Source organism: Photinus pyralis, unplaced genomic scaffold (assembly GCF_008802855.1).
Source record: "Photinus pyralis isolate 1611_PpyrPB1 unplaced genomic scaffold, Ppyr1.3 Ppyr1.4_LG4, whole genome shotgun sequence".
Classification (NCBI taxonomy): Eukaryota; Metazoa; Arthropoda; class Insecta; order Coleoptera; family Lampyridae; genus Photinus; species Photinus pyralis.
The window spans coordinates 48,673,931-48,697,427 of record NW_022170511.1 but is presented as its reverse complement, the minus strand read 5'-3'; the positions used below and the strand labels follow the sequence as shown (position 1 = coordinate 48,697,427).

The following is a 23,497-nucleotide window of genomic DNA, read 5'->3' as shown; positions in this document are numbered from 1 at the left end:
ACGAAATTTCGACTTTTCAAAAACGAACATTTTAGCAAAAATTTTACCTGGTTCACAGTTACCCTAACATAAATTTTACGGTGACTTACTGAACATTTTTCACCTTTTCTATTCTGAAAATTGACTTCAAAACCTGCTTACTCGCAAAATTAAACACTGGGTAACCACAAAGTGTCGAATATATTTTTAGTAATTATGCGGTATATTATAACGAGAAGTGAGTTTTCGCTGACAAGTCGGAAGTTCCGACGTGTCAGCGAATCCCACTCGTCCGTGGCGAATACTAAATTTTTTTATTAGGATGCTGGAATTGGTTGTACATAAACGGCTAGTCAACACAGATACAGAAATCAAAAGAAGCAGAGAAGCGCTTCTCTGCTCCTAGCAAGGAAACAATACTTGTACTTGGTCTATGCTTGTACGTATACTTATACAGGCTGTTTCACGCAAACCGTTATCTAAAAGTATTCAGACTCACATTAATAATTTGCACACAAACATAGTTTTTCATGATCTATCGAAGGAAAATATTATCATGATCATTTCATTTCCGGTTTTAGCGGATGTGGATAGCAACTTTCTTATTTTAAATAGAACATCCTATATTTTATTGCATTTTCGAAATCTACATGAAAATCTAAGTCGTTTGATACCACATTTGCCTATACCCGCCATCAAAGGTTTTCAAGTTATTCTTAGATCCTACATAAATCACAGATATGTATAGGGAATGTAATAATTGATGGATGTAGAATTTTTTCAACATTTGAAAGTGCAAAAAAATAAAGCATGTTTCCTTTAATAATCAACAAGCAACTTTAAGGTTTGAGGTTAGTAAACTTGACCATTAATTTTAAAACACCCTGTAGAAGGGCGATATCATTCGCATTCAGCATCACCTCAGTAGTGTTGATTTTGGAAGACGTTTTGAAATTCAAGTCCACGGAGCCATAGGTACGGGGCGCTAAAGAAAAGTACTTAGTCAATAGTCAAAAAATTGACCTTTGATGCTAAGTATAGGGAAATGTGGTATCAAACGACGTAGATTTTCATGTAGATTTCGAAAATACAATAAAATATAGGGTGTTCTATTTAAAATAAGGTAAAACCGGAAGTGAAACAATCATGATAACATTTTCTTTCGATAGATCGTGAAAAACTACGTTGGTCTTCAAATTTTCAGATTTAAATTATAAATGAAAGTTTAAATACTTTTAGGTAACGGATTGCGTGACACAGCCTGCGTACGTATATAAATAGTTATTTATTATACAAGGGAAAAAAGTATTAGATCTTAGGTCAAAGTTGTGAGAGCTAAAATCTAACATTTTTCCCTTGTACAATACACTATTTTTTTCTGTGGCGGGGAAATCGATATATTGAAGTCGTATCGATTTATAGAAATTTGAAGGTTTCAACAGCAGATAGGCTGTTGTACTTCCCGCGACAATGCGAACTGCGTTACTAAGGAAATCTTCACTCAAATACCTGTCAATTCAGTTTTGTCATTTGATTTAAACATTTCGAATTTAATGATTGTTTAGTAGGTAGTTATATTGAATGATATATGCGAGTATATCCGGGAAAAAAGTACCTACTCACTTTTTTTCCCAGGGAGAAAAGTAATTTCATAAAAAGTGACATTTTGTTACCTGGCAACAGAGATAATATGACAAACGCTTTTCCCGTCACAGAAAAAAGGATATTTTTAATTCAAAACCCGACAGATTAATAAATTCTCAAATAACACCATAACAAAAACTAAACAACCACACGATACTTGATTCCTCTTTTTTTGTTTCGTCGATCGTCCCTCCCCATTAATCCATCGCACGTTATGAAAGGAATGAAAAGTTCACTCGGTTAAGTGAGGTTGTGGTATCGAGCTTGCATCTTTTAAAAATCGATGTTTTTTTCGACTCCATTAACATCAATAAGGAAGGTGCGGTCATCAACTCTTTTGGTGGTTCGAAGTGGACCAGAGTAAGGTGATGTCAAAGGTTTCTTTATACCATCAATGCGGCGGAAAACGTATTCGCGGGTAGCAAGATCTTTGTAAACGAATGAGTGATGGGAGGTATGTCTCGCTGCTGGCACAGGGCGAATGGTCTTGAAAAGAGCTCGCAGGTCCGCTACAGAGTCGTGGTCGGATGATGGAACGTCCTCAGAAACAATAAATTCACGGAAGATGCGTTGAGAACTGCCAAAAGCCATTTCTGCGGATGAAGCACCTTGAAATATGTACGTAAAACAAGCGGAAGGGTTGGTAGCGCCTGAGGCCAAGGAAGTACAGAGGCACATTTTAAAGCGGCTTTGAGGGTACCCGCCGCAGAGCGGTAGGGAACGTTGACAAGGAATGCATTGCTTAAAGCAGCGAAGGACATCGTTGCGTAGACTCGGTCAAAAGAACCTAAATGCTATACGTGTGGCAGTGGCTCAACCGCTAGGATCGGGTAGATTATAGACGGTTTAAAGACGTGGCATCGTATTGAGACCGGTAGGTGTAGGTTGATCGTTCTATTAAATTCAACGTAGTGTGCCACATGACTGTCTGTGTTGAGTCGGTGAAGTGTCAGGCTAGGATTGCCTATGGTATGGGGTATAACAAGTGGTGCGTGTATATGACAATTGCGGGTTGAGTGATAAAATTTATGTGACCTCCACATTTCGGCCACTATCACAATCTGGTTATCACAAATTATTTCTATCACTTTCTCAATATGAGTGGAACAATATCTTAAATGAAAGGCAGGTGCAAATGCTTCTTTTCAGTGTTTCTTCGACAAATTCTATAACACGTTTTTAGAAAGCTTTCCTATAAGGAAGGTTAGATCTAGATCATGTGACAATAACTGTACTTGGTTTAACCATTCTCTCAGAAACCTAAGAAGCAAAGTGCAATTATTTAACTGTTTGTATAACAAATACAGGTGCCCCAATTTATACAGCAACAAAAGACATGTGTACAATGCTTATCAAATCGCACTAGAATCTGCTAAAATTGCGGCTAACGATAAATTTATACGTTCTTCGGGAAATTCAATTAAAGCAATGTGGTCGATTATCAATGCATACCGTAATTCTAATATCGTCTATAAATCTGACTTATCAGCAGACGAGTTAGTTTCATACTTTAACAATATCGCAAGTGTTATAGTTGATAACCTACCGCTAACTAACATTGACCCTCTTACCTATTGTGATAGTTCATCTGCTCGTGATAATTGCAAGTTTAAATTCACCAACGTATCCCAAATAAATGTTCGAGAGGTCATAAATACGTTAAAAAACAGTAACTGCAAAGACATCTATGGCTTAAGTGCAAATTTAATCAAAAGAAACTGCTGAAAACTGCTGTTATTATTCCAATACCCAAGAAAAGTAATAAGAATGACATCAGCGCGTACAGGCCTATATCCATTCTTCCCATATTCTCGAAAATATGCGAAAGAATTTTAAATCTTGGAGCACCCCAAGGTTCCGTGTTAGGTCCTACACTGTTCCTTATCTATGTCAACGATATGCCTCTATGTCTCCCCCAGATGTCTCATGTCTACTGTATGCAGATGACGCAACTTTAATTTCCTCTAGCCGTGATGTAGAGAGTGCGTCTAGCAAGGCTAATGCAAGTATGGATTCAATTAATAACTGGTGTTTAGCTAATAAACTTAAACTAAATTCATCAAAAACAGCTGTAATGCATCTTACATTAAAATATGGACAAGATGGTGCAAATTGTAAGACGATATACAATGCAAAGTTTTTGGGTTGTACTATTGATCCTCGTCTAAACTTTAAATCGCACTGCGATGTAATTGCAAAAAGAATTAACCAGTCCATATTTCTATTAAGAAGGCTGGTAAACAATGTATCACATTGGGTTGTTAAAAACGCGTACCATGCTCTTGTACAAAGCACACTGAGCTATGCTCTTTTAGTATGGGGTCAATCGGTTTCATGGCATAATGATATTCAAGCTGCAGCGGAGAGCTATACGTGTAATGAGTGGTCTGGGTTATCGTGAGGATTGTCGTGGAGCCTTCAAAGGACTAAAGTTACTTACGTTGCCGTCACTGTACATTTTAGAAGCTGTATGCTTTATAAAACACAACTTGTTAGCATTCTCACAACAGGGCGGCATGCATACTCATAATACTCGCACTAAACACAAACTTCGTGTTAACTATTGTAAACTTACAGCATCCCAAAAAGGAGCGTATTACAAATCACTAACCCTGTTTAATCTTATTCCTGTTCATATCAAGGAATTACCAAATACCAAATTTAAATGTGTCGTTAAAAAATTCCTAACTGAACATTCTTTTTACACCCTGGATGAATTTGAATCATGTGAAACTTACAAACATGTTAGATGTAAGTTGGTAGTGTGATTTAGTGTTAATGTATTATTGTTTGTTTGTTCTATTTTTGACTTGTTATGTTATATACACTTTTACATGTAAACTTTTTTTGACAATTGTAAGTGCTTTGCACCCTAACATGAACATAAATAAATAAATAAATAAAATAAATAACTGCTCGGCCGCTGACTGTGCTTCGCTGATGCTTCGGTAACTTGTCTCCACGCGAGAGATAGCATCTGTCACAGCGTGTTGTTCTCCAGGCGTGAATTCGAATTGGGCGATAAACTCGAGGTGTCTGATCCGACAACGCCAAGCTTTATAGCAGCGTTGCGTCAGAGGGAAGGTAAGGAGACGATGGGTATGGTGGAAGACCGACCTTCCAAGATTCTCTGGAAGTATTTTATGGCATCGAAAACGGTTAATAATTCGCGCTCGAGGTTACAGTACCGTTGCGTTGTGGCAACCATGAATCACAGAGTTCTTTTGTACAGGGAACATAAAAGACGAAGTGGCGGCATTGAATATTCCATGCTTGCGTCGTTCAAAAGCAACATCAGCTTCGAGTGTCCATTTAAACCTGGACTTCCTTGTTGAGCAACCCTTAAGCAGTTCTAAAAGGGGGACTTGGAGTTCGGCTGAGTGTGGGACACAGCGGCGATAGTAATTGATCGCGCCGAGGAATCGTCCCAGTTGCGAGGGTTCAACAGGCTTAGGTCATGATGGCATGCGTTTTAGTTTGTGGAGGGCGAAAACCCTTCTCGCAAACGTGGTAACCAGCAAAGGTGACTTCAGAAACCCAAACTTGGCACTTGCTCCAATTGGGTAGAAGCTTGGCTGTTAAAGTAGCGTAAGAAGCTGAATTGAGATGTGAGTGAGTGGTTTATAGTCCACTGTAGAAATTGGGCGGCTTTGCGGAGGCCTAGAGGCATTCCAGCGAATTCGTGGAACTCCCGTTTATCAGATATCGTCAGGAGCGACTGGAATCTGGTAGAAAGCTCGATGCAGATCGATGACCGAAAATACTGAACCGCTGGATTTTTGAAGCAAATCTTCAATGATTGGCAGCGGGTAGCAATCTGGCCTTGGGACTCATGTTGTAACGGGATTTCCCTGTACAGAAATTGATAAAGTTGCGTAAGCTATATTTATGTATGCATGTAACCTTGAACGTACGCATATTTGTATTTTAGAATTGGAAGGAAGTTGATATTTGTTTCATGCACTTTGACCCGAATTGGAATACTATTTAACCGTCAGAAAGCTAAAAGAGAATTGGCAATGTAAAGTAATAATCGCGGTTAGAAAGGCAAATTCATTTCACATGTAAATAAATAGGACCGTAAACTCTGCTTTACATATGTATATTCGGGATGAGGTGATTAAATTACCGGCTTTATGGCTCAATGGTAGAGTGTTGGGCTATAAATCCGGAGGTCGGGTGTTCGAACCTGGGTTGAGGTGAATTTTTCATCTGTGGCAGAGATGGAAATTACCTCGGAAATTACCTTAGACCAGTTTCGAGCATTCTGCCGGCTATTCCGAATTAGGTTTTCCTGCAGTTTTCCTAATTCGTCAGGTAAATGCCGGAGTAGTGTAGAACAACTTAAGACCTTCTGCAGAGGCACCTCTAAAAAGCATTACGCGGTCACTCTGTAAATTGGACGCAAGCCTGTTGAGGGCCCAACAAGAGAGGGATAATAAATAAATAAATGAGTCACTATAATGAAATATCGGCAAGGAGAGTCTGTTCAAATGCGTCTATTCAATTCGACTAACAAAAGCTTGTAAAAGAGATGCGCAAACTTTATAAACGTTTCGTCGTAGTAAGATAGGCGGAACTTAAAGGTACCAAGAGGGAGGGTATAAATACACGTGCATTCGTGCTCGAAGGAAGAAATTTTTTCACGAGCAGCTTAGACCGTTACCGAGTGAATCGTCTTCGTGGCGATATATAGAAGAACGAAAAGTATGCAGAGAACGAGAACATAACAAAATTTTAGGTAATAGCTACGCTCCGCACTCAACACGGTGCAATTACCATATAAACTATTTATATACAATTCCATTAAAGACCAAATGGTGAAAAATTCCGACTTTTAGTAATTGAAAAAGTAACTCTTCGACCACGGAGTGGATAAACCACTACCTCAAATTCTTCTTGGACCATACACCAATTTTTTCTGTTGCTCATTTGTACCTTTGTTGGAAAATGCTAGGAGAAAACATAGACAGACAATTTGCAAAACATCTGCAGTCGGCAGTTCTGGGGTTATGAGACGCAAAACTTAATAAAATGGCCTATTTTCTAAATACCAAATGTGCTCCCAGAATATTCGTTCTCGTATTTTTGGTATAGGTACGCCACAACCAGTGCATTTAATAACGATCCACTTGCTAAAAGAATTTTATTTATACAAGAATGTAAGGTGACTAGTTTCGACCAACGGTCATCTTCTGGCTATAATATCGACTGTAGATTTATAAATTTAAAGTGTTTAAAGTACCATACCTTGTGGAAGCTTCATTATGGAGATTACACATTAAAACGGGCATTCTAAAAGTTATATATAATATAAGACATTTTAAAAAACAGACATGTTGAATAAACTATGTTAAGTTATAAGATCTAAATTAGTTTCTACTTACGGGAAAAGAATTAATGCTCTCAAATTTAACTATAACATTATAAACAAGATCGCTTTTAACTATTCTTAATTGATGCGTGACATAATTACTGTTACAATTTCACAAAATTCACTCCATAAATAATAAAGTTGGTTGTACGCATGTGCAACAATTAGAGACGGACGCGTTGAATTTACTTTTATTGGAGGGAACTACTGCTAAAATTTCCCAAAAATTGCTCCACAAATAAGAAAGTTGTATCTAATTGTATGAGATCGCATTTGTATTTTTCCCATTCTCAATCTACAAGAATCCCTGTAACTTTTGTTCTTGTTGATGGGGACATGAATATCAATAGCGTTCTTTCCTAAACTATAAAGAAGTCACAATCTAAAGATCGAACAATCGGCTCAGACGAACGGACGTCGGAAAATAATAAAACTGTAGATAGTTTCTTGCCCTCCGAGTTAGGGTCCGGTCCGAGTCCGGGTTTTACCGCGGTTTTACCCACTATGTCCGGGTCCCCTTAGATTAAGGCATGAAAGTGCAACCATGCAAGCGGCTCGTTACTTTTCAGTACTGCATGGCGAGTTTCTTGTAAAATATTTGGTATTGACAATTCACTATAGTAAATTAGAAGTTTATTTCCAAAATGTTAATTACGAAATAAACTTCATTCTCATCATGTCCTTAATTTGTCTTGTCTCTGTGCTACCTCAAATTAAAGAACTGGTAGACGAATATCACTAAAACCTTAACCGAGACCTTAACCTAATATTTGTTACTTAACGTCGTCACATGGCAAAGATTTCGACTACTAAGTACGAAATTCTCCGAAGAAATAAAAATTTGTTTCTTTAGTGTTTTTTCGTTACATTTATATTACTAGAACTGGTAGTAACACGCTTAGGTTTTCGAGTGACCATGGTGCGTCCTCTGTTGACGGTAAACCTTTTTCTGCAAAGCCCATCCACAGAAACTTCACCCATACCACAATTTGAGCTAGCGCCTATAATATGCCTATTTCCTAACTCTAAAGTTGTCGATTCCATGGGAGTTATTGCTAAAAACACGCACTTATATTACTTTAAAAATTCGATAATCTACTCACTGGACTCTTGACCGGGAAACATAAATCCATCGTCTGCTGATCTTGTCCTTCGCCAATTTGCCACGACCTGAATCGAGGTAAAACAAGCAAGCATGTAGATCACCATAACAAAATACTTGTACATTTTGAACTGTTCACTGTTCAACTACCGATTGCACGATTTATATGTTGTGGTGACCTTTTACTGGCTTTGGGAACGAAGATAAAGCTTGCACAACATGGTATTTCAGTTGCGATAACGATAGCTCACTTATAGTTTTAACTTTCCCAACGTTTCCTTAAACCTTTCTATAGCATTAAGCCTAGTTGTACTTCTAATGAGATTGCTATCAATAAGTGTAGGTTTTGCCTAAAGCACGTAAAATCGGAAATGATGCAAGATATGAAGTAGCGTTATTAAAGAGGGGTGACTCATTTTTATTATTGTATTTTTTTAAAATTAGAAGTACCTAATCGGTCAAAAGATTGCAATGAACCTTCACAGTCATTTCAATAAACATTTTTCAAAGAACGCCGTAGCATAATAAATACAAAATTTAGATGTCAACATTTTCCTGTGCAATTGAATCGTAGAGCACGAAGAACCGGTAGTCGCTGTTTACTATTGAAGAAAAGAGTTTTCTATTTTTGGTATATAGCCATGTTTTAACCATCTTTTTGAATATGTGGTAAGGCTGTACGTTTTTTAATTCCAAAGGTAATATTGCGAGTATCCTCGGGGCCAAATACTTAGCACCAATCGTTTTGCGGGCTCTAGGGTGCAAGATGCAATATTCTCGCCTGATATTGTAGCTATATTCGTAAGTTATTCTGGGAATTCTACATCGTTTTACACGTAATAGTATTTTAAGCAATATAGCCGCCTTAGATCGTACATTTGGGTTTCCCTATATAATTCGTCACGAGATAAACGGATATTCTTTTTGTAAATAATGCGTAGTATCTATTTTTGGATTGCGTGAACTCTATTCAAATAGCAGTCGTATGCTCCTCCCCATCCGATAATTCCATATGATCACAATGATTGTACAAGGGCATAATAGATTTTGATTAGTTGTTAAGATGATCGTAGATAACGAAAAGTAGGTAGAAGATTTATGACTTTATGTGCAGTGTGTCTGGTATGATGGTCCCATCACAGGTGCCGATCTACGGTGATTCCCAGATTTTTAACCGATGTCGCTTCCATAATTGTTACTCCAGATCCCACATTGAAAGGTATTAGGTATGTGATTTTTAGCGCATTTTTGAAAAAAATACGCTATTATATTCGTTATGGCTGGCAGGCCGGCTGTCCGCGTTAGATCTCAACAACTACAATAGCTACAGAATTCAAATTTTCAGTAAAAGCTTTCTGCTATAGTGTAGATGTGCAGGCACTAGTCTATTTTGAGTTAGATTACTTGTGAGATCGATAATTGAAGAAAATAATTTCGATATGGGTTTCGGAGGTGCTATATTTTTACCGTTAGATAGCGCTACCAGTATAAAAACTTATTATTTACTTTGTGATTTGTTTTACAAAATAAAGATGTACCCTCAATTGAAATTAAATAAAATTAATTATTTAACGCAGCCAAAATTATTCGTGAGATCGATAATTTTAAACTTCGCTACTAAAATACTGACCTGCATTATCAAAAATGCGCTTTAATCATGCATACGCTGATTTACAACTTGTTTGTTTATTTAACATTAATTTGTTGTGTCTAAGCCATTGAAGCTATTGAAGTGAACCATCAGATAATGACATTTGGTTTATTTCCAATAAAGGAAATTACTTCTAACAGTAAATTCTTAAATATTTTTGAGTTTTTCAATCACCAAACATATTTTCCACTCCCACAAATCATTGTTTCAGTTTAACTCGAACTGGAACCATATCCACTACTTCCACTACTTCCACTATAATTCACTGTAGATTGTGTGCATTTTTTTGCCAATGACAACAGAAAATACTTCCAAACCCTTCTTATCATAATCGAAAGGCAGTGGCCTACAGTTGCACAAGGCATCGTCCTGTTAGATATTATCTATCGCTTATAAGGAGTTTTCTTTTAAAACGTAATCATACCCAGGACATTAAACAAAGAAAAACATTTTTTGATGAACATTAATTAACAATTAGGCACAGGAATCCATTCTAAATGTCTTAATTTTAAATACAACGTCCTGACTGACATTATTTACACATAGTACATAGGTACCGAGCGATAAGAAGTTATAATGAACCAAGGACAAATCCCAGTTACGTAGAGCGTAGAGATACTCCAGATCTACCGCTTTCCACAGCGTAAATCCAAACACCTACCGCTATTTCATAGCGTATGATCACCACCGTTCCTATAGCGTGGAACTATCACAACTACCTAAACCTCTTATATTCCGAAGAGGGAAGAGAAGCTTGCTCAAGAAGTTCCTTAAACGTTCTCCACTGCCACTGCCAGTATCATCTTTGTCAGCCACTCCAAAAGTCTTCGCAGAGAAGAAGTCCCCTGGAAGCTCGTGCAGTGCCGTACGCAGGAGTCTTTCTCTTCCAGGTCAGCTGACAGGATCCTCGAGGCTTCCCCATTCGTTCATTATTCCGTCGTTTATTTCTACCAAAATGTTCAAGTTGCAATCCTTGTTAACCAAATATCTACTTAGAGACCAAAAATTTATAATTTATAATTGAACTATTCTAGAACGCTCCTAGGCTTTCTATTTGCCGAAGGAGAAAATCTAGCTTTTCCTGTTAAATTTTGTTGTGGGTTGTAAAAGAAAAAGAGCTAATTTTCAAAATGTTATATTAAGGAGTAAACCTAATTTTCTCCCACTACCTATACCTTCTGTACACAATTTTTTCTTATTTAGTTTTGTATGAGTATGCCTATACGTTATTTTGACAAATATTGCCGGCTCAAATTAGATGCCTTGGTATACTGTTTCTACGTTGTATCAAAACTTTTGTTTGAGCTATATTCAGTTTTACCTAAAATAACTAACTACGAAGCTTTGTCAAATATTTGGTTGTTTTTTCATTACACTGATATCACTAGATTAAGTGACCATAGTGCGTCTTCTGTTGTAGTTAAACCTTCGTCTACACATCCCTTCCACATAAACTTCTCCCATACGATACCACAATTTGGGCCAGCGTTTATAATATGATTATTTCCGAACTCAAAGGTTGTGGATTCCATGGGAGTTATGCTAAAAACATCACTAATGTAATCCTTAAAATTCGATAATCTACTCACTGGACGCTTGACCCGGAAATATAACTGATGATCTCGTCCTTCGCCTATTTGACACGACTTGAATCATGGTAAAACAAGCAATCATGTAGATCACCGTAACAAAATACTTGCGCATTTTGAAATGAAGACTGTTCAACTACAGATCGCACCATTTTATATATTTGTGTGACCTTTTTACTATCCTTGGAAAGCTTGCCCAACATTGGATTTCAGTTGCTAACATTCCCAAGGATGATAGTTTTAGTGCAAATGCGACACTTGTTGGTTATCAATTGTGTACGATTGCATTGGGCATGTCAAATGAGAAGGGTTGAAATTTTATACAATTAAATAAAACTTTATTCAGTTTTTTTAGCTATCGATTTCAGGATTTCCCATTGACACTAGTCCTGATGGAAAATCCCGACATCGATCGTCAAAAGCAAAACGGAACTTAGTTAGCAAATAAACGCCAACTTTTTATTTAATTGCATTTAGCCGAAGACTACGGATAAAAATTATGTTAGATTATCAAATAGCTAATTTTTATTATTGTATTCTGTAAACTTAATTAAAGGTAATCGGTCAAAAAAGCTCAATTCACCATCAAAGTCATTACAATAATAATTTTGGTAAAGAATGTTATGATGAATACAAAATTTGGTTTTATTTGCCTTGTAATGTTTCTAAGCCATTCCTGATACATAAATTGGTAACTGGATTGCGAGGTATGATCGATAACTGTACTTTTGGGAGAAGCATTCGGAAATAGTTGGGCCTAGGTAACTAATTGTACAGTGTTAAGCGTAAACAGAAGTATCCACATGCTAAAATCGTCCAAATTTCCGTCTACATTTTCCCTCGACCAGAACTTCATTTTTAGCACAAGCTGTTCCAGCAAACTGGAATAAATTTCTTGGCGCAACTTCTGGATTGTTGAAGTCTGAATACATAAGAAGCAAAATATAAGGTTACTGTAGTTTTATACATACTCATTTGTGATTGCATCTCATCTGGAAAAGAAATTGTATCATCTTCTTCTAAATTTTGACAATTCGCACTCCAAAGAGTAAAAATGGAAAGGAGTATTACAATTTTCGACAACATTGTAGATCAACAACTTTGCAATATTAAAGCAACACTGATTAACTTTAAAATAAGTATAAAATTTTCCTTAACCACGCCTTCGTCGCGATTCACCGCAAAGATCATCTCTGGTCACTCGTTTTCCGGTCTTCAATAAAATTATGACGCGTTTGGCGTGACTTTATCCTATGCTTCATACAAACTCTTTCATCATCAGTCATGATTTAGTATTACTCACACAGATATTTCACCTTTGGGTACAACCATTATAAATTATAACTCGGGTCACTTAACACGCTCGAGGTGACAGAAAAGTATACAGGGTGTAACCGATAAGGATTTAATACAATTTGGCTGTAGAAAAGTATACCGAGGGCCTATATTCAAAGAACGTAAACGAACCTCTTCTTATAACACTTGACTCTGGTACCGGGGCTAGTTTTCATTAACAAGCAAATGTAAAAACTCGAAAAATCTTCACAAATAGCTTTCTTTGTTTTTAACCTAACACTCGGTTATCATTGATAACTCGAATGCAAAAAGTACCAACTCCAAAAACTCAGTTCGGTCCTGGTAGCTTAATTCATTAATCTAGAGGTCGTTAATAATTCAAAAAATATTCAAGTGAAGCAGTTTCCACGGTGGCTTTACCTCATGATGCGGTAACTAATGGAATACTATTATTAAAACGGACGTAATTTGACCCCGATCACCGCTATCTTGACGTCCCAAGTATTTAAAGGACAATAGCTCATTGAACATGAATAGCCAGATGTGACACATTTCGTTAAAATAATGCCATCATTCAGATAAATTCCTTACATGACATTATCATGACCAAAGTTTGTTTGGGAGGACACTGCATAACCTTGGCATTGTCAACAGGAGTTCTACGTTACTTATTTCTGCGGGAAAACTGGAAAAATTTTAATTCAAAATTAAGGCTACCGTCACACCCTTCTCCTTTTAAACTCTTTTCTATTAATTGTTTCACGCTTTCCATAAATCTCTTAGTCTTACGGTTACACTTCGTTGGCGCATTCCCCTTGCTTTCTTCGGAACTATTTAGGCTCTTTTTTACTCCTTCATTCGGCCCTTGTTTCAAGTCTCTTTTTTTCATTATTTTCCTCGTCATACGTCTTTTACACCTCCTTCATTTTTTAAAGTGTCTTCCTCCCCCTGACCTACTCTTCGCTGCGCCTCTGTTCTTTACCCCTCGTTCCATCAGACTGTCGCTTTGTGACTTTACGCTCGTTCATTTTTCAGGCCTCCTTTAAGATCGTCCCCCACAGTTTTCTATTACGCCTACAACTTTCTTCATCCATTATAGTGCTCCATCAGCTTTTACTGCTTATTTTCGCTTTCGAATATACCTCGTCACTCCCATTTTTCCATCGCACTCCCGGCCTCCATCTTTTTTGACTGTTCGAACCTCTCGTCGAACCTTCTTCGCGCTGTCATTACGCCATATCACGTTTAATTCATTTTCGCCACTTTCCTCTTCAATAGCTTTTATCACACTTTTCCTCAAATTTCTTCCACTGTTTTCGCCTTCTTTCTGCACATTTTGTTTCATCATATCTTTCTTTCTTCACGTATCCGTGCGTCATGCCTTCGTCGTGACCACTTTCTTACATTATCGTTTCTTTACGGCTGGTTCGTACTTCCTCTTTGTATGCCTTCTTTCTTCACCTATTTTCACATTTCCTTTAATTCCTCTTAATAATAACTCCCCCCCCCCTGTTTTCTTCGCACATTCTTTCTTAACATCACGGAACGGTTACAAATTAAAGGCTGCTTCGATAATTCAAACCCGTGGAGAGGTGTCAATTTATATTGGTATCTTGTAAAGGGTTGGAGATTTCTTCGACTTGTGATGTTGCTGAAGTATCTTATTGAAGCTTACCTTTTCGTACTTTTACTTCCAGCTAGCAAATGTAACCATAGTTTGACACAGGAAAGAATTTAGTTCAATTCGCTTTCACGGATATCTCAATAATCGTCAATCATTTTTAATCAAAAGTTGGATAAATACTGATTTTGAAATGTATTCTGATATACTCCAATATGTAATTCTCCAAAAGGAAAAACTGTCCCGTAAAACAACGCAAGCTGTTTAAAATGTGTTAGGCGTGAGAAACAAAACGCTGGATTCTTCAAATGTCCATAAGTACGTTTTCTTTATTACAGTGTTGCTATTTTTCGGCGAAGAATATTAGCACTGAATTTCTTCACTTATACTCACTTTTGAAATTCGCTTAGACTATAAGTCTAACCGATTGCTTAAATAATCTAGCGCTAAAATATTTGCACACTCCTCCCTTAAGTGTCCGCTATCAAAGAGGGAATGCTAATAATTCCTTCCCGGCACAGATTAACCATTTAAGTTACACTGTCAGATTCAAATTCTACCCTACTGTAGGAGGTCAAAAGAAAATTATTTTTTTTAGAAACGGTAGATCATTACATCCTTATTGCGAATTTTCAAATCAAATAGTGTATCGCGAAATCCCAAGATCAGACTCTATAAAACAGTGCGGTCGACAGTAAGGTGCAAGAGTGAAATATAGTCTCTTATCAAAACAAAATATCTGGAAATATGGGAAAGGAACGTGCTAGAAAGAATATTTAATGGCAAGAAAGTAGGAGATAGAATATGGGGAAGGAGAACAAATGAAAAGGTGATGGGGATGTATGACCAGCAATCCATATTAGGAGTGATTAAAAACCAAAGAATACGCTGGCTGTACCACATAAGGACGCTAGGAGAGGAACGCGGAGTGCAAAAAAAGAAGAGAAGGGAGGCCGAAAAGGAAATGCATAGACACAATTGTAGCAGAGAAAAGAAATCGGAATCCGCAATTGGAAAAAAGTTGCCATGGACAGGAGGAGGTGGAGAGAGATAACACAAAAGCCCAGGTCCCATTTGCCTTAGTTAGCTTTTTTTTCCTTAGATCCCTCAATTTGACTGTATAAGAAGTACGCCTGAAGTACTCATGTTCATGATGTAAAATTAACACGCACAAACTAAAATTATTATATTAAGCAAAACGGGACATTAAAACTAACGCGAAAAAACACTCATCGAATATTGAAATGTTAGATACGCCCCCAAAATTTATAAAACAGCATGTGTTGCAGAATCTCCAGCTAAGTTCATTTAATTTAATAATTAATTATTTTTTAAGCACTTATTTCCTAGCGTATTTCCTTCATCGTTAGAAAGATGTACTTTTTAACCGTCCAAAAATTCATTATTACATATCCTTGGCAAGGGAATATAAAATTCTCCTCCATGGTGTAAAAATCCAATATGGTACTCATTTAACCAAAGAGATATTAATAACCCAATAACCATGATTTATCAACCGTTTTTGCAACGGAAGACGGATGGCACTGCCTTGCATGGTAATAGTAAGTGATTGTAAGGATTTTTGATCATTTTCTGGTATACCCAATGAATGTCACCTTTTTCTTTTAAACCAATATATAACTTTACCTACAATCTTGTAGGAAAAAGGTGCTTGTCATTTTCATTTATATGGGGTATCCAAATCTTCCCAACTTCGATTGCAATAGGTATAAACAATTAACTTTTATTAGAAATGGGCACTTTTCAGTTTTTTTGATATAACCGTTAATCTGGTCCATTTTTTTTTAATTTTCTGAACCGAGTTTTAATCACCACACAAAGCTGCCAGATTATGCCCAGGATATTGACTCCGGCTGCGCAAATTCCTGATCAATAAATTAAACAACTTCACAAATGACTACATTGTATGGTGCCAATGGAATGAATCGTTCAAGAACTTCCCAAATCTGTGCTACCAGCAGGGTGTGGAAGGATGGGTGGTAGGGGTTATAGTTTGCCAAATAATTGTATGGATAACTTGCCTTTTGGTTACACTGTCACAATGTAATATTTTTGATTTTCTTTCTTCATAGATTTCCCATTCTGAACCGAATCGCATCTACCAATCCCCAAGGCTATCAATGACCCGCAGTAAATGGTACTAAAGGTCCCGCTCTATACTGTTAAATCATCGTTACTAGGACTTTATTTGTAAAATAATGAGTATCAAAGTGTTTTTATGGTACAGCAAGATACGGTTTAATATCCTTTTAATTTAGCGAAAAGGCGATCTTCAATATTCCATCACGGTGCCAACGTCAACCACATTGGTGTTGCATTTGAGAACATATCTACTCTCCATAAATTATCATTCAATGGAAACGGTTAGAACCTCGGAAATTTCCTTCTGCAACGTCCACCCACGAGAGCTTCATTATTTCCACAACGGCCGGTATACCGGAACATATTCCGGTATATAAGGTACATACCGTTACTTTCAGGTATATTAGTAGCTATGTAGGGAAAACAGTAATAAGCAAAAAGTTGAAGTTTTGTTTTCCAATACACACCTGATCGAGATTGCAACTCATCTGGAAACGATATTGTATCATCCTCCTCTTCTGATAATCGCCCGTTAACAGCTACCCCACAGTTTACGTATAGCACAACGAAGCACAACAGAAAAACCACAAATTTAAGCAACATTTTCAAAGGGATGGATATCTCAGGGATCAACTTATCACAAGACTACTGCAATGAACTAATTTATATCGCACGCGACATGTCATTTTGTAGATGAATTGCACTCCAAATTTCCCGTTTACCTAATTCAAAACTACGTCGGAATTTTGCGGGTAAACCTGCTTCCATAAATTAATAATAAGTTGACCTTTGTGTGATTCGGCGCTGATATTGCATGAGATAATCTCATTTACAAAATTAGCATAATTGAAAGGCAAACTTCCCAGTTTGGTCACAGTGAGCTACTTTTATACGTCTTTCATTGATAAGATAAGAGACCACTAGTAGACTACTCACATCCTGAAACTGTTACGAATGGTTTCGGAAACTTTATTGTTTCGTTAATAGGCGTGGTAAGAAAAATCGAATTTGCAACAAAATTTAAAGAAAATTCCAAGCCTCGATTGAGTGATTGTAGGTACGCAATCATCTTCGTACTTTAAACACTGCCAAATTCAGGTGATTTGTTCGATTTTTTTAGTGAATTCTACTATGCGTTTTATGTACCTATACGGGATGTAACAATTAAGTATGTCAAAAAAAGTTGGGATACTTTTTTTCCTTTTCTCCTCAACAACTCCCAAACTTTGGGTTTGTTCTTTAATTTTTCCTGAGGAAACCAGAACACGTAAATAGTCAGAACTAACTAGGCTTTTGGTACTTTCTGGGTCAAAAATTCCAAATTACCTACCTCCTAAATGTGCGTGCGAAGAAGATGCCTCTCGACGAAATTTGGCATCTGAGTGTATTGCAACATCGGATCTAAAAGCAGTTTTGAGATTCGGAAAAAAATGTTGAATTGAAATTCATTGCCAGGCAACAAAACTGGTAAAAAGTTTGGTGGGTACACTCTTTATTAAGAACAACACTTTTTACATGCGTTTTTTCAAAAAAGATTTCGCATTTTGCAGTCATATACTATGGCGGATACAAACACTTTTTTCATTTACTTTTGTCAAAAAATAACTACTAACTCTAGAAACTGATATTCACACCGCCAAGGAAATAGTAAAAACTTACATAAACAAATATTTTCTAATATTTATTTTTTATTTATTTATTTATTGTCCCTCTCTTGTTCTGGGCCCTCAACAGGCTTGCGCCCAACTACGGAGTAACCAGCATAATGATTTTTTGAGGTGCTTCTGCAGAAGAACAAATTAGTCAGTTATATCGTAGGTAGAGAATGGTTCCCGTCAAATCTAAAAAGTGCATTGGTTTTTTGCATTATATATTTATTACATAAACCAGATCGTGAAAGATTTTAAGAATTCTTGCTGAAACCAGTCAAAGTCAACGTACGCAGTTCGTCTGCAAGTGTCCAACAACGATTCCGCTATTTTGTACATGCAAAAACGTGACAACGTTCGGAAATTCACTAAAAGAACCCTATGGCAGAAACTTTACATCTGGTACCTTTTGTCGATTGCAATATGGTGGATTTAGAGTAAAACACCCTTTGTATATTAGAAGAAGCGTTTATTTAAATTATTACAACATTACAGTAATTTTCTGAAAAAATTTAAATTATGCAGCTACTTTTCGGCACCTTCCCGTCATGGTAGCTCTCTCACCTTTCTCGCAAACTTTTTCTACTGAAATTAATCTTCTTGTTTTAACACCCGCGTAGGGGTCTTCTATCAGATTCTCCTGCAAGTCACCTACAGAAAGACGAATATATTCTCGTACCTAAAGCTACCTGTACTGTTCACCTTTTGAAGTATCACTAATCGATTTTTTTTCTTCCACACTGCCTTGATCTGCAATCACATACCAATGCACAAGGCTAAGCACAAAGAAAATCAGGAGAGCTTTCATTTTTATGTTTTTATGTGCGACGACAAAGCACGCAATACGTTTAGTAATTTGGTTTATTTAAGTAATGCTTATCATTTTCAGATAAATAAAATTGATATTCACAATCTTATTTATTTGGTCCAGTGGTTTAAAATAACAGGTCACTTGATTGGTCATTCAAGATTGAAGTCAGGTGGATTTTGAAAGCAGCAGTTAATCATTGTAAAAGCAGAAGCAGAAATAAGCGTTTACAGTGGTCATTAAACCAACCGGATGCAGCATCAAGTGCTTCTTTAGAACTTCTGCTTTTAGTATGTGATTGGTCGATCTTTCCTCAGACCGACACGTGGCTTACATAAAATCAGTTTCACAGTGTGCCTAAAATGATGTGTAGCCGTGTAGGTAACATAAAACTAAGAAAATAAGAAAATTTATTTTTTTTTTAATCAACACAAGCATTGGATCAGTCTACGTCATCGCGGGTGGACTATCAGTGTTGAGACGTACATCAATGTCATAAACAGGGTCGGCGGTTGTGGCTAAAAAAATGATTCTATCTTAGTTGATAACGCATGAAGTCTAACCTGATCCCGATCTCGCATTCTTGAACGTGATAAAATCCCACACCGTTTTCGCAACTTCCTTTATCTTTATGAATACACCGGTGCATTCGGATGGAACAAAATTAATCACCAAAAAGATGAAGAATATTGCAAACACTTTCTTGTTCATTTTGAAGTATGAAGATCTCTACCATCGGAGCAGATTGACACAAACTAACAATAATTAGTTCTGCACTTATCAGTTATCTGGTAGGGTTCACAAGTCAACCTTCTTGCTTAACACGCATTTTTGGAACACAAACATACTGTACAAACAGTTCGTAATTATTCAACTGAGAAGGTGGGAAACATTTACCGGACACCTAATGGAGAACCTACTAATTTATTTATATTCGAGTTTGAATTTTGCTTTGAACGTTTTTGGGCATAAGGTCTCGAAAATGTTGAGCTATACTTCCAACTTGGTTGTATAGCACCAAGCAAATCCCGTTTGCTTCCATAGAATCGCTGACAGTGTTAGTTGTGTGAGGTTTAGGTCATTACTTTGAACCATCTTATCCTGTGGTCTCTCTCTTTGTCTGAGTGTGGAAATTATGAATGTATCTGCCGACGTGTCAAAATTGATAATGCAGATATCTCTAGAACGAGAAAAGATGCCGTCAAAAGCTAGACAATCGTTGCACTAAGTATACAGTTGCGTTATTGCAAGAATCAAAACAAGCATGTTTACAAATATTCCTCTAAAATCTCATTGCTTCTTTAATTTTTTCTGAGTAACTATACCACTTGATGGGATGAAATTTATGTAGGTACCTATTCCTTTTCTGACTACAAATTTTTTTTCAAAATCTGTACTAACGTATTCATTTTTGAAAATTCAACAAACTGATCTTAATCGCAAGCTTGGCCGGGCCACAAAAATAGCCAGAATTGAATGATATTTGATGGACGTCATTTGTGATATGGGAGAACAATTTAAATTGAGTCGATTGGGATCATGTATATTTAGGTCCACACAAAGAACGCAAAGCAGAAGCATGACTTTAGAGACTTTTTTCCACAATACTTAATTAATGCCATGTTTTGCTCTCTATTTAACGAGAACAAAACGAGCGTTTGCTCACTGGTAAAGAAAATATGTTGATTGGTTACTATGCTTTCGGTTACTATGGAAATGAATGCAGAATTTACAATTTTAGCAAACTTTTAAGCAAAACTTTACTATACTCTTTATTTATTTATTTATTTATTTATACTATTTAACGAGAACAAAACGAGCGTTTGCTCACTGGTAAAGAAAATATGTTGATTGGTTACTATGCTTTCGGTTACTATGGAAATGAATGCAGAATTTACAATTTTAGCAAACTTTTAAGCGAAACTTTACGATACTCGTACATCACAAACAGTGAAACTGTTGTTTATGCTCTGAAAATTGTTGTAAACCCAATTTAAACTGGAATGCCCACGTATGTTACAGTTATCATGAATAAAATGCTTATAACATTAACCAAATTAGCACTACCAGAGTTTCTAATAAAATATGGTAGAACATCAATCGGTGCCGGATAATTTTTTAACTCGATGGGACCTTTGTATGTCGACCCATTATTTCCGTCAACCCATTCTCCTGCAGGCAAGTATACATCCCTAGACGTAGCACCTTCTTTAATAACAGGCGCTACTAGTATATCCTCCCCCAGTAAAAATTCTAAAATGAATGTATAAATAATAGCCTAAGCAAAACTCCACAAACCTGAATCAATCGTCAAAGCTATCGTATCGTTTGGAGAAATCCACCAAATTGGACCATTCACTGGATGTCCTTCCTTAATACTTCTTTCCATTTGTGTCTTTATGTATGGGGCGTACTTTTGGTGAAGATCAATGAATTTCCTCGATATTTCTGTCACGCTAAATTTGGTTTCGGTGAAGTCCCATGGGACGAAACTGAACTGAATACTGGGCATGAAGGTATTTGCTTGCAGCCATCTTACAAATAATTCCGCTGAAGGTTTCTGATTGTGATATCCATTACCGCCGATCAAGTCTGGCAACACCCTGTACAAGTAACTGTTTGAGAACTCTACTGTAATAGACTTTAACATACATTGTGTATCCATTCATATTCATTTGGAGTAAGGTTGTTATAAGTGAGTGAAGTCCATTGAATAAGGTCCAGTGTGAATCTTTATCAAACATTCGCACGAACATAGGTAAATCTTGAGTTCTCCATCCAGCTCTGACTTCTATTAGATCTCCAAATTCAGCGCACGTTCGCAAGTAATTCTCAGAAAGTACGTTCGGCATCGTTTCTTCGTCGCCTTGCAGTTGTGGTATCTAAAACCAGAATGATTTTACACCATTTAAAATGAAATGGCAATACCTTAGGGGTCCAAGACGTTTCTCCCGCGTCGAATTTAAAACTATCTATACCATAATTTTTTTGCAGAGATTTAAGTCTCCCAGCAAACCACTCCCGTACTTCTAGTTTGGTGAAATCTAAATAAGTAGCTTTGTAACTTGCACTGTTCCACCACGTTGTCAGGTCACTGCCTTCAAAGTTCTTAATAAGGTATCCTAAACAAAGATAATAAATGTTGCAATAATACTCATACGGCTACCTACCTCTATCCCTTGCCACACTTAAATGGTCCACGCAATCCGTGTTGATAAAGGGATGAACCCATAACGACACCGTAAAATTAAACGACTTTATGTAATCAACGGTTTTGGAAATATTTGCGAACTTGGAACTTCTGAACGTAAGAGCTCCATAACATTCCTCCCAATCGTCATCGATCTCAAATTGTCCGTTCGTGTATCCATTGTCAGCAATCTCCTTGGCAAAAGCGCGCACAACCTCATCGTTCACGTCCCTCTTATACCTAGCCCAAGTCGACCAAATCGGCCTTTCAATGATTTTGTAATTTGGATGACCTGCATTACAGTACCTAATTAGAAGTGTTTTTGATTAGTGTGTATTACCGGTTGGTTTGCCTAAGAAATCCTTTACTGCGTGCAAATGTGCTTCGCGCACATTTTCCTTTATACCTATTGTGTAAGCTAGCGTTACCTAAAATTGGCAAAAATGATATTGATGACAACGTGAAGATGTTACTAACCCTTTTACGAGTTGGTGAGTACGGCGAGGTGCCCTTCGCTGAGAAGCACACTTTCCTCTCAGATTCATCCCCATTTTGACTGATAAATAGCGGGACCTTATGATCGACAAAGATGAAGGCGCCCGCAGAGTTTAACCAGTAGGGTTCGATCACAGCACCGTGCTGATATTCTTGCACAACGTTTGCAAAATTGATCAGGGTTAATTTTTCTATTGGCCAAAATTGCATTATCTGTTCCGGACCACCGTACCAATGAAAAGGGTCGAGATCGAAACAGTCCTCGAATTCCGTTCTGGTGTTATTCGTCGACCAATGTATTGTAAAGCCGTAATCCAGGTGCGTGCTTACTTGGAGCATGCCATCACCTACCATGAAGCAATTTCTAACGCCACCGTCGCATGGAGTAAACGGTTCAGATGCTCGAACACCGATCTTTCCCTTTAATTTTAATGTTTCACCTATGACAATGTTAATGAGATTACCAAGTCTCTGGATTCATAGCATACCATCAGATACGGTTAACGCAAGCCTGCCTTGTTCCGGCGAAAGACGTAGCGAAACCTCGTTCTGTTTTAGTAATACAATATCTTCCGCTTTAGATACTGGCGCAGTCCAAATCAGTACGTCTAAAAATTTTAGTGAATTACAGCATTACAGGCTATTGGTCAACTTACAGCAAAGTGTTAGAATTCCGCGCATCGTGAGACCGTTTGTATTTTTGGCGGATTGGTGCAGTTACTGAGCAAATTGACTACATTCCCCTTGAAACCTTATCTACGCGATAAAATTTAAATGGTTTGGCAATCTTTGTCACTAAATATTCAAGAGGATCTAATCATCATATCTGGTTATGTGTGTGGTCCGCGAAAAATGCGAAAGAAGCTCGAGATACCTTAGCAACTCATTTCCCAAGGAGGAGAACCTTGCTCCAACGTTAGCTTCAATATGTCGAAAACCGGAATCGGTTTAATTTGCGTAGTATCATTGACTGTATATAAATGCAATGGTATTGTC

At 37.1% G+C, this 23,497-nt stretch overlaps 1 protein-coding gene and 3 long non-coding RNA genes across 5 annotated transcripts; all 4 read right to left on the bottom strand.

Moving 5' to 3' along the window:
* Positions 1-7,615: 7,615 nt before the first annotated feature.
* LOC116168531 lies at positions 7,616-8,353 on the bottom strand. Its single transcript, XR_004144776.1, has 2 exons — positions 8,101-8,353; positions 7,616-8,052 (listed from the first exon to the last, which is right to left on the bottom strand). It is a non-coding gene; the product is annotated as an uncharacterized LOC116168531 (long non-coding RNA).
* A 2,471-nt stretch (positions 8,354-10,824) lies between these two features.
* LOC116169941 lies at positions 10,825-15,449 on the bottom strand. Its single transcript, XR_004145132.1, has 3 exons — positions 12,311-15,449; positions 11,340-12,261; positions 10,825-11,292 (listed from the first exon to the last, which is right to left on the bottom strand). It is a non-coding gene; the product is annotated as an uncharacterized LOC116169941 (long non-coding RNA).
* Positions 15,450-16,444: 995 nt separating this feature from the next.
* LOC116169407 lies at positions 16,445-17,184 on the bottom strand. The gene is made up of 2 exons (XR_004144950.1): positions 16,827-17,184; positions 16,445-16,769 (listed from the first exon to the last, which is right to left on the bottom strand). It is a non-coding gene; the product is annotated as an uncharacterized LOC116169407 (long non-coding RNA).
* A 2,025-nt stretch (positions 17,185-19,209) lies between these two features.
* Positions 19,210-23,331, bottom strand: LOC116169959 (myogenesis-regulating glycosidase-like). 2 transcript variants are annotated; one of them, XM_031486172.1, is made up of 11 exons: positions 23,158-23,331; positions 22,990-23,109; positions 22,484-22,941; positions 22,347-22,434; positions 21,987-22,298; positions 21,745-21,938; positions 21,469-21,698; positions 21,115-21,419; positions 20,884-21,069; positions 19,380-19,996; positions 19,210-19,334 (listed from the first exon to the last, which is right to left on the bottom strand). In XM_031486172.1, exons 1-10 carry the CDS (start codon positions 23,180-23,182, stop codon positions 19,950-19,952), a joined length of 1,965 nt encoding a protein of 654 aa, XP_031342032.1. In that variant the 5' UTR covers positions 23,183-23,331; the 3' UTR covers positions 19,210-19,334; positions 19,380-19,949. The 2 variants fall into 2 exon arrangements, with proteins under 2 accessions (XP_031342032.1, XP_031342030.1); XM_031486170.1 differs by lacking the exons at positions 19,210-19,334; positions 19,380-19,996 and having other exon boundaries at positions 20,690-21,069.
* Positions 23,332-23,497: the final 166 nt, after the last annotated feature.